The sequence below is a fragment of the Charadrius vociferus genome, unplaced genomic scaffold, assembly GCF_000708025.1.
Source record: "Charadrius vociferus isolate BGI_N301 unplaced genomic scaffold, ASM70802v2 scaffold51, whole genome shotgun sequence".
Taxonomy (NCBI): Eukaryota; Metazoa; Chordata; class Aves; order Charadriiformes; family Charadriidae; genus Charadrius; species Charadrius vociferus.
In genome coordinates this window covers 4,043,318-4,060,077 of record NW_009646939.1, presented here as the reverse complement: position 1 = coordinate 4,060,077, position 16,760 = coordinate 4,043,318, and the positions used below count along the sequence as shown (strand labels likewise).

Below are 16,760 nucleotides of genomic sequence, written 5' to 3'. Positions count from 1 at the left end.
AAAAATCCCAGTTATTTCATACTCATAAGAGTAAAACAGAGCCAAAACAGTTCATTTCTTGGGGCAGATGCTGCTACATAATGTAGCCCTTCCCTTAGTCGCCTGCTCCCAGTGCTTACTCTGTCAGTGGCAGTATATTTACTACCATTGTACCATAGTACAATTTTGTTATGTGGAGAGCCAGCTTTCTTCCTCAATGTGTTTCAAGAAAAATAGTAATTTTATTAGTATTTCTTGAGTCTCTGTAGTTCCATGCTAATGTTATCTAAAAATATGGGGTTACAAAACAAATCCATCTTAATTCCTATGTCTTTCTCTGTGGCCCGCAGTGCATTTGACTATGACACTGAAAATATGAATTCTGAAGATATTTACAGCTCTCTTCGTGGTGTCACTGAAGCCATTCAGAATTTCAGTTTTCGTAGTCAGGAAGATATGAATGAGCCTGTAAAACGAGATTCCAAAAAAGATGATGGCGATTCAGTGAGTATTTAAATTAAACTCAGTGCGTCTTGGTATCAGCAAACCAAGCCAAAGACTGAGTTATTACAGATGATAAAGCATCTTTTTCAGTAGGTTTATACGTTATGACTTGTGAAATTTTCATGCTACATGCTGTGTTTTAAGCTTCTGTTTCTATGGAACTTTGGCGCTCAGATTTGTTGAGCTTGCCAAATATGTACATGCTTGAACATGTTTTTAATTACTTAACATCAAACTTTGAGGTCATATACTGACAGCCGTTTCTAGTTAATCTTTTTTTTTTGGGACTATGTACACTTTTTTTAATGGGAAAGCCAAGTTTATGGAACTGTTTCTAAGACTTCTTATTTGAAGCCTAGTCTGAAATCTTTGAAATTTGTAAACTTTTTGAAATTTCTAAGTTTTTGCTGCATAGATGAATTAGTAATGTAGTTAATTGAAAAAGTAAGTGTATTTCGTGTGCTTATATGATATTTCTTTTCCTGCAGATTTGCAGTGCCTCTGGAATAGTAGACCTACGTGCAGGAAGTGGTGTGAGCGATACAGGCCGAACAGCTCTTGATAATAAAACATCATTACTCAACACAATGCCTCCCCACTCTTCGCCACGTTCACGAGATTATAACCCATACAATTATTCTGATGGTATCAGTTCATTTAATAAATCTGCTTTGAAAGAAGCCATGTTTGATGATGATGCAGAGCAATTTCCTGATGGTAAGCTTCAGATTGCATTCTGTGCTAGAAGAAAAATGGTGAGATTTTCCATCTTTTAGTTCAGTTTCTGAATTTATTAGCAGCAACATATGTATCACCAGTGCCGCTTCTTTGAGAGGTTTTTACAAATACTGTATTTCGAATTAGCTTATTTGTTAGTAATCCTTTTGAGTGACATTGTTGGATTACTTGGTATTTCTAGAGATTAAGGGTAAAAAAGAGATAAATGCTGAACTATATTGTGTACTTCTCGTAGCACATCCTGTAGCAGTATTGTCCCTATAAATTCACTTACCAGATTGCTTTATGATTGAAACTTAAAGGGCGGGGAGATTTACAGCAAGGAAGTAAAACTGGATCAAACATTTGGGAATTAGGTGAAAGGTTAAGTATTTCATTAGTAATATATTTGTATCTGAAACACGATATTGGTGTTTTCTGTTGACTAAACATTCTTTAAAAAAAAAAAAAAAAGAAAAGCAAAGAAAAACAGCTTTTTACTGGGATGGTGGTTCATGTAGCCCATGAAAGTCTAGGAACTTGGGCTGTTGTTTTGTAGGCTTCTAGAGCTTCTTTTTAATATTACTCAGTATATCTTTGGGTAATTTCCAAAGTATCACTACTATCATTATTTTAAATAGGAGTAGGTGGTTTTCATTATCTGGTATTCATTGTTGTTGATGTTTCATATTCAGTTATAGATTAACACCAGATTTTAAATAAACAGATTTCTTAGTAATGAGGGACAAATACCTTTTCCCCCTTTTTACTGTTTTGTTTCTGTCATCCAGCAAAGATGTGTTGTAGAAACTGTTGAAAAACAAAGCTATTTTCTGACATGGTGTTTTATTAAGCTATTCTATAAATTGGCTTTAAGTTTACATTAAACTAAAACCAAATCCAAGTAGGGTTCATTTCTCTTTGTTTTCTCTTCTGTTCAGTGACATCCGTCCAGTTATTATCTTCTGAAAAAGATTGAGGGGAAAAGAAATTTTTACAAATCGTGTCATCTAAATATCAGTAACTAAATATCTTTGTTATCTACATACAGAGCCAGTTTATGATCGAGATTCTGTAATTACAGGGATCCTGTTACATGGGTTAAGCCTCTTTATACCTTCTGACAATATATTTCTGGATATTGCATCAAACCAAATGCAGTCTGTGCTGTGCCAGCATGTTCTGGTTTTGTAAAAATTCATGACTGGCTGGAATGAAGCGTCCCCATCCAGTATTAGTTTGTCCTGGCTGGAGGAGTATTGCAATTTATTATTTAGGTCTGCTCTTTAATGGATCTTAACAAAGTACTTGCTTTTATTCCTGTGTTCACCCTTAGTTTTTACTTACACCGTGTGCACTGTCATTTGTCTCTTACTTTTAGAATTTCATCTGAGGTAACTTTGAAAAAGTTTACATGAAACAAAGATACACTTGACAAATTACTGTGTGCCTACAATTCCCCAATTAGGAGCTGCATGCTTTTCCCATAGACCTGAAGCACTCATTCAACGTTAGATTTCAATTTTCAGGAACTCCACAGAATTTCTGTGTGTTAATGACACAAAGTCTTGTTTTTACTGGACTCCCAGCTATGCTCCCGTGTTACTGGGAGAAGGACACGGAAATACAGGGCTAGATGGGAAAACCTTCCCTACTCATATGGTCCCATCAGCGGCACTGAGGCATGAACATGTATTCTGCAGAAGGTTTATCTAACAGTTGCAAATGTACAGTGGAGGAGGTGCCACAGCGTACCCCACATGGCCATTTGAGTGTTTTGCCTCTCTTGCATTAAAAAGGTTTTTCAGAGTAACAGCAAAACTCATCCAACCACTAGCACTCTTTTTTCTGTTTATCTTGCCTCACATCCAGCTCTCACAGTACTCACCTGGCCCTCCTGAGCTGAAAAAAAACCCTACAGCCAGGGATATGCTCTTTATCCAAAGCATAGGGAAACGTGGCTTTCTAAGTCATTTCCAGATTCCTTAAAAGTCCACAGTCTCTGGTTGAAAAACAGTGTTTCTCTTCAAAGAAGCTTATTTGTTTCAGCTTATCCATGGATTATATTTTCCAAACATCTTCCTTTTTACCTGGCACTTTGTATATGGGCTTAAGATTTCTGCTTCTGTGTCTTGCCTCACATCTACCATCTTTTTTCTTTCAGACCATTCCTTTGATGTATCATGATAATTTTCAGTCTTTGTCTTGTTCTCCAAAGTGTTTGCAACTTCTCTTAACTTGATGTAATCTGCAGATTTTATAAGTGGTCTCCATATTCCTTCGATACCATTAACAAAAGCTTCAGACAACCAGGCTCTGCACAGACCTGAGGAGGGATGTCACTTGTATCCTCCTAGATTAATAGAAAGCCATTTATAGTCCAGTCACCCTGCCAGTGATAGATCACATTTTGCACCCACTTTGTTGGCTTTTTTGGCCACCATGTTTCCATAGCTTCTGTATTAAGATTGTGTGGATGACAGGAGGACTAAATTCAGGGTATACTTACATTTTCTTTTTTAACCCCTACACTGTTTATCCTGTCAAAAGGATATTATTTGATTGGTTTGAGAAGAGCTGTTCTTCATCAAATATTGATATCTCTAATGCATATTTCAATTCATTCAAATGAAGGAGTTGCATCTGCTCCTCCCCATTTGTGTTATGTTTTCTTTCTGAAAAAGAAATTTTGAGAGTAGAGTTTGAATGACTTCTTTTACACTTCTCCATTCTTATCTGGGGAATGTCTGGAAGTGAAACACTGGGTGCTAAGTCATACAGAGGAATGGAAAATACAGGCTGCGAGGGCACATCCCTCTTGGTTGTCTTTGTGTTTTTCAGGAATTCTATCTATTTCCTCCACTAATGGAACTTCTTTCCTCCCCTTATTCCTGCGTGGACATAGCTGCTACCTTCTCCTCTCTGTACCCCTTCCATCCATATGTTCAAATTGCCACTTCTTTCATTCTGGTACTTCCACAGTGAAAATAACTTTATTCAACCAGATATGGGTAGCTCTGCTAATTATGTGTCAATATGCATTCCCCAAAATAGGATTTACTATAGCTGTAATCCTCACAGTTTGGTAGAACAAGTGCAATAGTTCCAGTAATAAAAGTAATGATCTTGCCTCTGTAAAAGTGATTGTCCATTCTGCTCATCTGTACTAATTAATAATTTGCCTAATGCAATTTCAGTCTGTCCTTTAGGCAAACATTAATGATCCATTTAGAGAGTCTGCGAAGCATGCATTAATATCATAGAGGCAGTAGAATTGCTTGCAGGAAAAAGTTTCTGTTTTCAAGTGCTTGTGCTCCTGATTATTCATGCAAAACAGAATGCAAATAGGAATGTTGGGTACAAAACCAGTGTGATTTTGTTTTATTTTTTTTAAGGTAACTGATGTGTGATTTTAAGATAATTGATATGTGATATTGAGATTTTACTTGTTTCTTTGTACAGGTGCTTTGTACAGCATTTGTAAGTTACGATATTTAATACAGTGATATAAGATGTTCGAGGGCTGTGGTTTCTCAGTATGTGACCTAATCGATTTGTTATGGAGAATATATTTAATGTGTTAATAAATGGAATAATTTTAGGAAAGATGCAGTGCAGGAACATTTGCATGTTATGCCAATACTTTAAACCTTTTTCCAGAAAAAAATGTGTTTCTGTTAATTTGTCTAAAAGTCCCAGTGCCAAGATGGAAACGATATGCTTTTCTTAAAGGCTAAATGGGTCTTGACGATGGAATAAAGGCAACAACTTGATTTTAATTTTCATTAAGATCATTTTTAAGTTTCTTGACTGTTCACAGATCTCTATTTGCAGTCCAGTATTTACAAATATGGGTCGTGCTACTAATGTGTTTTTCCATCATCGTGGAACCCTCTCTAATCAAAACTAAAATCCAGAGCCATCTTGTAATGATTGCTCTTGGGAATCTCTGTGGGACTAATGGCTTTGTTTTGCTTCGATTTCAGCTGTTTCATACCAAGCACCATTCTTGTGCATTTTTTCCCCCTGTTTGTGCTAACAGCCTAGCCGTTGTTGTGGAACAATGGCTTACAAATTTTAAGCAATTCTGTAATATGGAGAAAAGGCAAATTTAGCATCTTGGATAGAAGGGTCATATGGAAAAGGTAGCACTTTGTGTATAGATCACATTTAAAAGGATGCAGAATACTTATCACTCTGGGTATTGCAAGCATAAAAACTCTTGCAGTAAACTAGCTTACAGGGGTTTTTTTTGCAGTATCGTAGGGGTTTTCTGTTGACTGTAAGCTTGTTCATCGGTGTTGGCTGCGCTGAAAATGTAGTAGCCAAATTGCAATTTTTGCAGACAATTTTGGAGAAAAAATAAAAGCATGTTAGAAAGGCAGCTAGCCATCTTCAAAAATGTCCTTCAGTTGTACAGCAAGCACTAATAATTTCTTACAATGATCTAAGAACTGTGTTTGTGTATTACTTTTTGACAGAGCCTCCTATGGACCATTCTGATCTGGTTGCGGAGTTACTGAAAGAATTATCAAACCATAATGAGAGAGTTGAGGAAAGAAAGGCTGCCCTGTACGAGCTCATGAAGTTGACTCAAGAAGAGTCTTTCGGTGTTTGGGATGAGCACTTCAAAACAATACTACTTTTGCTGCTTGAAACACTTGGAGACAAAGAGGTAAATCCGGATTATTCCAGTTAAGAATGTTAACAAAGCATGTGGTTTACTTTCAGTATCTTTTGAAATTTGTGTGGGTTGTAGAAAGGGCACAAATTCCAATTAGTCTTGAAAAAAACCAACTGTGGAAATACAAAAATGTCGTGAAGCCTGAATGCCCTGATGGTGAAAAGGGCATCAGTAATACTTACCTTCTCAAGTATGCTTATTTGTTGATTATCACATGACAGATTAAATGAAACTTTTTTCACTGGGATTCAAAGCTTATATGTTAATAGCCCCTGGTGGAATCTAGAATATCAAAACGTCATGTGTGGCAAAGCATTTAAAAATCTATTTCTAAAATACAGTAACGCTTATTGTGAAGACACTGAGTTCTGTGTAATTGTTCTCTACAAGGGTCACCTTTTTGAAATTACTGAGGATCAAAAAGACACTAATACTTGCTTTTGATTTAAAAACAATTTTTTTTTTTTTTTCAAAAATGTATTTGCATGCTAAAGGTTTTATCAGCACTTGTGAAGAGTAAAATTGCTTGCAACTTACCTTCTGGGTAGCATAGATAAATCAAGTTAGCAACATGTTTATGATATGCCACCTGAATTACCTACAAAAAGAGAGATCAGGAAGAGTGATAAACTGAAGCATTTTTTTTCTAGCTTTATTTGTTAATACTAGGTTCATACTGTATATATGCATAGAGCATAATCTGATATTTTTCCTTTATCAAAGACTTTTCCAGCTGCTGAACAAATGTTTGTTTAAAGATTCATAACTTATTTATTTTAATATTAAATCTTTAGCATGCAATTAGAGCTTTGGCATTGAAAGTTTTAAGAGAAATTCTAAGAAACCAGCCGGCAAGGTTTAAGAACTACGCAGAGCTCACAATCATGAAGACATTAGAAGCGCATAAGGATCCTCATAAGGAGGTTAGTAATCAGTTATTATATTTGTTTGAGGTTTCGATAAATCATTACGAAATGAAACAGCTGTACAAAAAATGTTTGAGAAATTAGTCAGATCTTACTGAGGAAGTATTTTTTTAATAATCAAGCATTCAGCTGTTACTAGTTGACATGGGGTTATGCAAGAAAAAAAATAACTACAGTTTTATAAGCTCTCAAATGCTTAATATCAGCCCTAATAACAATTGCCGTGGGTGCTGTCCAAGAGGACATAGTGTCATTATAGCCCTTCAAGGGGTAACTGAAGGGAGCTTTTTCCTTGTATGGCATCTTAAGCCAGATATAGGTGTCCTGGAGCTCTACAATAAGCTCTTGGGTTTCATTAAGGTTTATGATTGAGAGATGGGACTGAACGTGGCAAGGAATCGTCAACCCTTTCCATTTTTAGCCAGCTCTGCACCATTCAAGAGCATGGCTTCGAATCTTGTCAGGGGGGAACGCGCAGGCATGTATCAAAGGGAGGAGTTGGTTGTGGCTGAGAATAGCGAGGGGATTCAGAAGTCGGATGACTGTGATCTTGCTCAGAAGTATTTGTGATGCGCACATACACAATAAAGGATAGTGCATGTAGGTATATGGAACACAAATACAAGTAACCACCTGAATATTAAACAGTTCACATCAGTGTCAGTGATGCTATGGGAAGAATCCAGGTTTATTACTAAATGAGTACATCTTCTCCCTGCCCTCCCCATGTAGGAGCACTTACTCTATATGGAACTTACTGTGGAGTTCCAAGTTTCGAAGTTCGACTGCAGTTCCTCCCATACCAATGACTTTTGTCACTCATCTGATACTCATTTCTCTTTCCCCTACACCCTCTTGATTTGTTTCATATACTGTATTTATTATAGTGTCTTGTCCCTATCTTTCCTTCTCTGTTACTATGCCTTTTCTCTCTCTTGGTTTCTTGCACATGAGCGAGAGTGTAAAGTGGACAAGGATGGAGAGAAACGGTTATGGAAGTTTTTGTACATCATCAATGTACAAACCGCTGATTTTGTACAGTGGTTTGTCTTGCTAGATGGCAGGTGCCACAGCCGCACTAATATGAAGATCAAATGTGAATTATCTCTGTTGTGCCCGTGTTGCATTCTGCGTTTCTGTACCTATTGACTTTCTACCTAATTACTCTTGTTCTGCTTGTTCTGCCTATTCTTCAGGCTTAAAGCACTCTCTTGTCATAATTTCTTTCAAACTTAGAGGGGAGGTAAAACAGCTAGATAGGCTTCTAGAAGTAGCAATCTAGGCATGTCAGTAAACATGTTTTTGAGATGAGTGTGAGAACATGTCCTGTCAGTAATCACTGACCTAGCAAGCAATAACAAATGACAACACCAGAAACTACAGATTTACAAAGGTGGGGATATTTCAATATGTAGTTGGAGGGTATTGTAGAATAGAGAAATTTCAGATCCAATTCAACAAGCAGGTTTGAAAAACTGATAGTATACTGCCAAGGACATAGATTAGCCACAGAATATTGGGAAGAGTCTTTATTTATTTTTTTTTTTTTTAGGAGAGTATGTCCAACAGTTGGAATCTTGTAAATAGATTTTCAAAGGGCTCTTCATTCACATTTTTCTACAGTGTTGTGGAGCTCCTAGTAGGAAATTTTTATGCTCAAGACCATTACTGCCAAATAACAGACGATAGTAAGTCTCTTGTAAATCATTTTTCCATGTCTTTTTCTTACTCTTTCAATAGGTGGTGAGATCTGCAGAAGAAGCTGCTTCCATGCTGGCCACTTCCATTAGCCCAGATCAGTGCATCAAAGTTCTTTGTCCAATTATCCAAACTGCAGATTACCCCATTAATCTGGCTGCAATCAAAATGCAGACAAAAGTCATAGAAAGAGTATCTAAAGAAACCCTTACGCAGCTTTTACCAGAGATTGTGCCAGGTCTAATACAGGTAAGGAGAGAAAAAAGAAAGAAAAAAACCCAAAACAAACCAAACACAAAAAACCACACAAACAAAATAAACTGTATATATAAGAATTGCAAAGACTTTTTAAAAGTAATATCACTTGGCTGTCGTGAAGGATTTTATTTGTCTGGCTGCTTTTACCCAAAATAACTCAGGGTGAACAAACTCTTTGATTGGCAGGTAGCTAAATCATAACTGTAGTCAGGACTCAAAGAAAGCCTTGGTAGGATATAAAATACTGGTTATAGTTACGCTTTGTAGGTACTTTTACTTATAAGATAGGTTTTTTGTTGTTTGTATCGTTTTCCAAGTTGTAATCGTTTGGTCTGAAATTGTCCGTGTTGTATTTGTGTATAATTGTAGGGTTTTATTACTTGGGGGTTGGGAGACGCAAGAAGGAAAGAAGCAGTTGATTAGGGAAAGTTTAATAAAATGGGAAGGATGTCAGAGGTTTCTCTTCCTTTGTCTTTAAAAATAAATTCTCTCCCACCTTTCGAGAGCCGAGATACGTTAATTTGCACATGCTGAATAAAGACTTTTCAGAGTTTGACAGCTGCATACTGCAGACTTCTGTCTTTAATGGGTATGATCCAATCATATATCTGCAGGAAGGTGGAGGCAGAGAAGGGGCCCTCTGAAGAAGGGGTGCGAGTGAGACAGCAGGGCATATGGGGTACTAGCAAAGTGGCAAACAGAACAAAAATCATTAAGGAACGAGATGGGAGTTAACAAAAGAATCTTTAGCTATTAAGAGAATACTCCTTTTACAGTTAGGAAGCTCTAAATTGAGTGGGCTTCTGCTTTAAGTAAATATCTGTATGATCTAGAACCATTTCTGTTACGTATTCCCCTATTGCATGACAACAGCTCTGTTTTCAGTGTAACTTATGAACAGGATTGTGTGGGTTTTAATTTCAGTCTGGAAAATGATTATCAATGGTGATAAATAAGCAGTGTGCTTTTTAAGTGCGTGCTCTGTATTTGCGTGTTTGTTTTTTTGTTGGAATGCTTCATTGAGCTACACTAGCGTTCATTTACTGTAGACTTCAACATATTTATTAGAGTAAATAAGTAAATAGCTTTCTGAGGTTTTTAATCATTAACTGATAAGGTATTAATGTTAATTTTATTGCTTTCTAGGGTTATGATAATTCAGAGAGCAGTGTTCGTAAGGCATGTGTTTTCTGCCTTGTAGCCATTCATGCAGTAATTGGTGATGAACTAAAACCACATCTCAGTCAACTCACTGGCAGTAAAGTAAGTAAAACATACCATTTAAAGAAATCTTGGTTCGTAATTGCATGTATGCATTTGTATTTTGGTGGCAATTGCTAGAAAGTTTCACAAAAGTATATACTGGAATGAGAATATCTGGGCTACTGAAAACCTCTGAAGATTAATATAACTTTGTCATAAAAAGTTCAAAACTGAAAATCCATAGATCTTTCTTTATGCTAGTGTATGAATTTTAGCATTAAGATAAATACTGAATTATGTTTCTTACTGCAGTTTAATGGATTTAGTTACTGGTTGTATCCCCAGTAGTAGTGATGCATACACTCAGCATGGGTTTTCCTATCAGTGTTTCCTGTCTTGTTTTTTGTGCAAGTTCTGATTGGAAAGCAGTAAATGTAATATGTCTATGTTACATACAGCAGTTTTATTTATTCTCCCTCTTTGTTATTGTACTTTCAGCAGTCCTTTCAGTACCTCTAATTTGAAATAATAATAATAGTAATCAGTCTGTGGCCCTTTTGGGTTCAGGATATTTATAATTTTATTGACATCTCTTACATACGTTTTTTTTTGCATGCAAACAGATGTATGTTAATTGTGAATCTCTGTCCTTGGGAGTGGAACAGGACAATTAATTTTGTATATCTTTGAATAAGACAGTTATATTTAAAAATAATCTCTTGCAGTGATTGTGTTGAATGTGATTCTAGACAGTATTGGAAGCTTTAGTAAGTACCAGCATCAACATAACTAGAGGCTTAAAACCTCAACATCAACTTAAAAGAAAAAAAACAAACAGAACCTACCTTATTTAGAACAGCACTGTAATTTGAGGAAAATATTCCATCTATCTTAATCTAGCTACCTTAAGTCATTCTCTTCTTTACATTCTTAAAGAAGCTTGAGCAGTTCCCTTGTGACAAATTTTACTGTTTGATGTTTTCATTGGCAAGTGTGTTACCTTTGAATCAACTGAGTAAAATACAATTTTGCTTTTGGGGAAAAGAAAATGATTTATTGTCTCCTTTGTTGTACTATTCCTGTAGTCTGTACAGATTGCAAATACTAAACAAAGTTAATTTCTGGCTTAAATTTTCAGATGAAATTATTGAACCTTTACATCAAACGTGCACAAACAGGCTCTGGACCAGGGGATACAGCTGCAGATATGTCTGGACAAAGCTAATGAAGCTGACAAGAGTTAACCAGGTCTCCTAAAGCAAGGGCAAGGCCCTCTTCAGTGAAAGGAAAATTCTTACATACAACTCTTGGAACTTTTGTCTTGGTTTTTTTCCCTTTCTTTTTTTTTTGTTGGTTTTTTTTTTTCCTTTAACCGACGGCTGTCTTCAGCCTGCATGTGACTGTTGCAATAGAATTATTCCAAATCCAAGGAAAAACAGTATTAACATCAGTTGATCAAAGCAGAATAAAATTTTAAAATAATCTAATCCATCAGTTATCCTGTTCGCAATCCTCTGTGTCTTCCCATTAACTTTTGCCAGTGTTATTGTATTTAAAAAAAAAAAAAGATTTTTTTTAATGCTAATTAAAAAGGTATGCTTTAAGCTTCAGAAGTTAAAATATAAATTCTGTTGCTTTTATTCAGCTGCAGATAACATTACTTTTTTATTGCTATTTTGAGTATCATGTCCTTCACTAGAAACAAGAAGTGATGTGAACAAGGCTGAACTAGTCTGAACTGCAGTGAGACTCGTTCACTGTGTTGGTGGTTCATCATCTTATTTACATCTTGTTTGGGATATTCTGGAGATTGAGAAATACGCCTATAAAAAAAAAAGCTGGATTGATCCAGTTCTGTAAAAGTGATATTGTTCATTGGTTGTATGTTTGTTGCATAAATAAGAATTCGGTGTGCGCAGTAGAGGACTGGTACAACCAGTACCTCTTAATGTGGAAGACAGCCCTTTCAGGGTAGCGTTGCTGACCTGGTGATAGTGTGGCAGTCTGCTTTTGAGCAGCAGAGTTAATGGTCACTTGATGGACGTGAACCATCCTTGTCACCTTTCGTTCTTCAAGCAGGATGCTTCAGAATGGAGTGCTCTGCCCAAGCATGCTCAGTATGTATTTATCTTTATCACTAGAATGTTTCCTCTCAACCTAATTGCTGGAACAAGTAGTCTTGTATTGTAACTCACATGGGATTTTATGACAACAGTGCAGAAAACTTTATTCGTTACCTTCCTAAAAGCACCAAGATTTTCTGCATTGAATTTAAATGGGGGGGAGGGAGAATAGTCACAAATGCTATGGATCTTGCCACCTTTTAATTTAAAAAAAAAAAAAAAAAATTATATATTTTGGAGTTGGGAAAGCTGCACCAAATTATTTGCATGGTTTTCTTGAATAGCATCCTCAAGACCCATCTGGATTAAGGTGTGGAAATGTTTCCAGGGTTTGTTTTTCCAGTTTTGAAAAAAGAGTAAGTTTATTGTGAATAATGGTTCTTTGTATTTATGAACTTGATAATGGAAAGAGAACAAAGATCAAGTAAATGTGTCCCTAAATGTTGTCTTTTTCTTTTTTCTATTTCTTCTTTTTGGTCTTGGATATAAGCAGCAAGCTAATTAACTGAGAACTGGGATGAAACAGTGCCCTTCCCAGGAATGGTGGAACTTTTTTTTTTTTTCCTGACTTTTTTTCCCTTTGACTGTGATGTTGTTTAGTTGTAGGAAGTGTATCCTGATAAGAGAGAAAAAATAACGATGCCAAGGATGATGATCTATGCTAGGCTAAAATTCTCTCTACCTCTTCAGGGTGACTAATTTTTGACTGAGCTGCTGCATATAGCACCCAGTGGAAGAACTATCTACAGAAAATCTTCTTTATTTTTTTTTCCAAATTTTCACTTAATGTGTATTCAAAACTCTATTCTTCAACACTGCAGCCAAATACCATGAGAAACTACTTATACACTTTACTTGCTCGGAACCCTGAAAAGCAAAACTGAATGAAAAAATAAGTCAGATGCTTGTAGTTATATGAAAGGTTGTTTTCACTTTAGTTTGAAGTGAATGCAAGAGAAAGAGCCGAGATGTGGTTGATAAAGAAGCAATGCCATTGCAGAGATTTATTTGGAGGAAAAGTTGTAGAAATATATGTAAAGACTTAAAACCAAGACTCATAACTCATCGCTAGCCCTTTTTAGCAGCTACATCAAGAAAATAGTATCTTCTTTCTTTCCTTTGTTACGTGTAACATCCTTGTTGTTTTCTACTGTTTAATTACATTGTGTATTTATAGTTCTATGCTTACCATTGTGCATATACTGGCAATAAAATGTACATAACATTACTTAAAAAATTAGCAATGTATACATTCTGTTTCTCTGGTTTATTTGATCACATGCTATAAGAAAAAGTTATAAATGCAATTGATACGACATTGGTTTTAAAAAAAAAATTATCTTAATCTTCATGTTTTGTGTGTCCAAATGATGTTTCTTTATATACTCTTGTTGCTGAATCTGACTTGGCATTTGAGAACATGCTGTGAATATAGGTCTGCTAGACAAAAATGTGGTTTAGAAATTGAACAGAACCTTTACAAACACCCAATTTCCTTCATCTAGACAGATTTCTTGTTTACTGTTTCATTTATTTGTACATTATACATTGTTTGCATTTTATTTTTTTTTAATATTTCAAAAATGTTTTTCAGTCTACAGTCTTGTAGTTTACATTTTGATTATACAAAAGGTCACTTAAAAAAAATTGCACAAATTCTAAGCTTAATAGTCCTGTATGTTATTCCTGCTTTTTCTACAGGTAACACTTATTTTCAGAAGATCATTTCAAGCTGACTGCTGTTTGTCATCTTTTGAATATGATATTTCATGCTGAAAAAATAAGTTATTGAAACATACAATATATATTCTGGATTAACCTAATTTTTTTTATGTGTAAACAAAAGTTGGTAAGAAAGAAATGTTTTTATCCCCTATATGACTGAAAATTTTTGCACCAGGGAGGGAGGAAGATACTTAGACAAAGTTTGTCCCTCAGTTTTGCTTCTAAGCCATCTTTAAATGTTCTAAGTGTGGATATCCCATGTATTAAAAATCTAAATGCAATATATTTAAATGAATATTTTACTTATGATATGTCTAGTTCTGTTTCCAACAAAGATGGGGTTGCTGTAGTGGATAGAATCTGTTTATATTACATGGAGCCATCAGAATGGAAGAATTTGCACCAAAATTATTTCTGCTGCAGCCAGTTATCAAATTTACTGCATTGCTTCTTGCCTTCATTTCCTATATTATAAATATACATTAGCCCAGTGAAATTCGAGCTATGATTAGTCATGCCTTATGTTCCTGCTGGAGGTGGTTTCTCTAATGGATTAGCATAAAGATCTGGGAAAAATTAGGACAATTTTAGGTTGCTGTTCTTTCAGAAAAGGTTTCTGTATGTTATTTCTAATATTCTGTAAAGTTAGGTCATTGCAGTCATTTGAATACTAAAATGTAATTCTTAAAAGTTTGGTTCGGGCTTAAAAAAAAAGAGGAAGAAGGAAAGAAAGCTACATGCATGATCAGGATAGGAAGTGCATGTCTTGGATGTCTCTGACTTGGATGTCATTTGCTTTAAAGAATTTTGAGTAACACATTATGTTCAGCTGAAGTCTTGGAAGGAGGTTGGGATAGTGATGTAAATTGAAAGGAGAGCTGATAATGTAACTGTTCATGAGTTTGGTTGCTTGCTTGTTTTTGAAGATAAAGGTTGGAACAGATCGAGTTGTGTTTATTATTTGTGGTCTGAGTCCCAGAGTAAAAAGCACAAACGTTTGTATCCTGAAATACATATTCTTAGCAGTTTCTGAGTGTTTAAATGTTTGAGTAAATTCACAAACATACTAATGTAAAAAGCCTATTGAGGATTCAGGCCTGAACTGCTCACAGTTTAATTTTCAGCAAAAGAATTCAAATTCCGAATAGGACGTTGTCCCTTTGAGAACAATCATAATAGAGAAAATAATCTTCAGGAATAAATTTGTTGAGTTATGCTACAGTTATTCCCTGTGATGGGATAGTGAAAATAGGCAGTTTGGGAATTGGAGGATTATCTACAGAAAGAAAACTGTTTTCCCACAATTCAAACAGTAAAATGATCAGTTTTGCAGTTGCAATCCACTTCCAGGTAAAGTGAAAGTCAATATTCATATTACATTCTCTAAAGAAAACTTCTTACATTTTCCCCACTACTTTTCGTAATTAAGTGTTCCAGTTCTTTAGAAGCATATATTTTAAAGATTTGCTTTGTATATTATAAACGTTCTCTTAAACAGATTAAAATTTTTCTGTCTTTTTTTGTTAAAGCACAGAAGATTTACAGTAATTTGGGAAGTTTGAGAAACTAATTGTACTAGTCTGGCCAAAAAAAAAAAAAAAACCAAAAACTTGAGTTATTTTTTTTTTCTACATTGTGTATACTTGCACATTTTAAGACCTCAGGGTTCTCAAGCTGTGCAGCTTTGATTGTCCTAGTTAAAGAAGTTTCTTCGTTTGCTGATAGAATTTTAGGATAATCAGCATGTTTACTGAGAAGTTGCCTGCTGAGGAAAGTTTGCTAATAGGTAATTTCTGCTCAGACATGTTTATAAATTGCTGTTAAACAGTAGCTCTTGGAAACTTCTAAATGGCATTTTGCGAGCAGTTTTGAACACTGTAGGATTTCTAACAAATCTAAAAATGCTGTAACTCTTGATGTATTCTAGGTAGATAGAACTGATCCTAAAGAAGCCTATTTTGAGGGAGTAAGATCGGAAATAATGCTGGATAGCAACACATGGAAAATCTTTCTTTGGTGGAAAAAATAACATACCTGCATATAACTGTTTGATATCCAGACTTGTTAGCATTGGCAGGAGGTATAAAGGTAACTAAACTTTATCTTGGGCATCAAAGTTTTACAAGTCTTCCATTTTTATTGTGCTTCCTGTCCTAGATGGTGCTATTGTCCACCAATGCAGATCTTTGGACCTCTATAAACTCATACTGAAATCAGTACTGGGGTCAGTTCTGTTAACTCTGTGTCAGGCTACATTCAGAGGTAGTGCCTGTGTGTTGAAGGAAGGTTTGTACCAGTAAAAACAAACGTACAGTTTTAAGTTAGGCAGTAGACAGACATTCTCAAAAATGAGCTGGACTGGTTAGTTATCTATTCATCTCTGCCCATGGCAGAGCCGGGAGCTCCCTTCATCCTCAGACTGGTCCTCCAGCAGCACCCTGGGGTCAGAAACTTCTGCCTGACATGCTGGCAAAAGTGAACATCTTTCCTGGGCTCTGAGGGTCTGCCTGTATGGGGGTGGGGAGGAATAAAAAAAAAACCAAAAAACAAAAAAACCCACAACAACATTCTTAGCGTAGTTTGTTTAGCCTGAGCATATGTAGTTCCTGTTTAAATAGCAGGGAAGACAAGGAAACTGTGATTTCAGCTTGGTTTAAACAGCTGAAGTGCAAGCCTGGGTGGGTGGTGGATGTGTCTGTTTCAATTAGAATTGCAGATTAGCATGTTTTAAAATGCTTAATCTATCTGCTAATCTGAAGTAATACACTTGAAACATAACTGTAATGGTATGCAAGTGCAAAAAAGCCTCTAATCTGGTAAAATAGTAATTTCTGGCCTGTTTTTTTGTCCGTTCCATGCAACTTAAACTGATGTGGATAAAGCGTTTTTACACCGTGCCAAATGTCATTATAGATGGTTATATTTTAAGTAGAGAAATTCTGA

The 16,760-nt window shown here is 35.7% G+C and overlaps 1 protein-coding gene across 2 annotated transcripts in view; it reads left to right on the top strand.

Annotated features, from left to right (window-relative positions):
• CLASP2 (cytoplasmic linker associated protein 2) overlaps window positions 1-11,454 on the top strand; it is a 150,318-nt gene extending 138,864 nt beyond the window's left edge. For both annotated transcript variants that reach the window (XM_009894997.1, XM_009894995.1), the window contains 7 exons: window positions 330-483; window positions 972-1,200; window positions 5,682-5,875; window positions 6,679-6,807; window positions 8,551-8,757; window positions 9,913-10,029; window positions 11,108-11,454. In XM_009894997.1, coding sequence (XP_009893299.1) covers window positions 330-483; window positions 972-1,200; window positions 5,682-5,875; window positions 6,679-6,807; window positions 8,551-8,757; window positions 9,913-10,029; window positions 11,108-11,194 — 1,117 coding nt within the window. In that variant the 3' untranslated portion in view covers window positions 11,195-11,454. The remainder of the gene's footprint in view (window positions 1-329; window positions 484-971; window positions 1,201-5,681; window positions 5,876-6,678; window positions 6,808-8,550; window positions 8,758-9,912; window positions 10,030-11,107) is intronic.
• The last annotated feature ends 5,306 nt before the right edge of the window (window positions 11,455-16,760 follow it).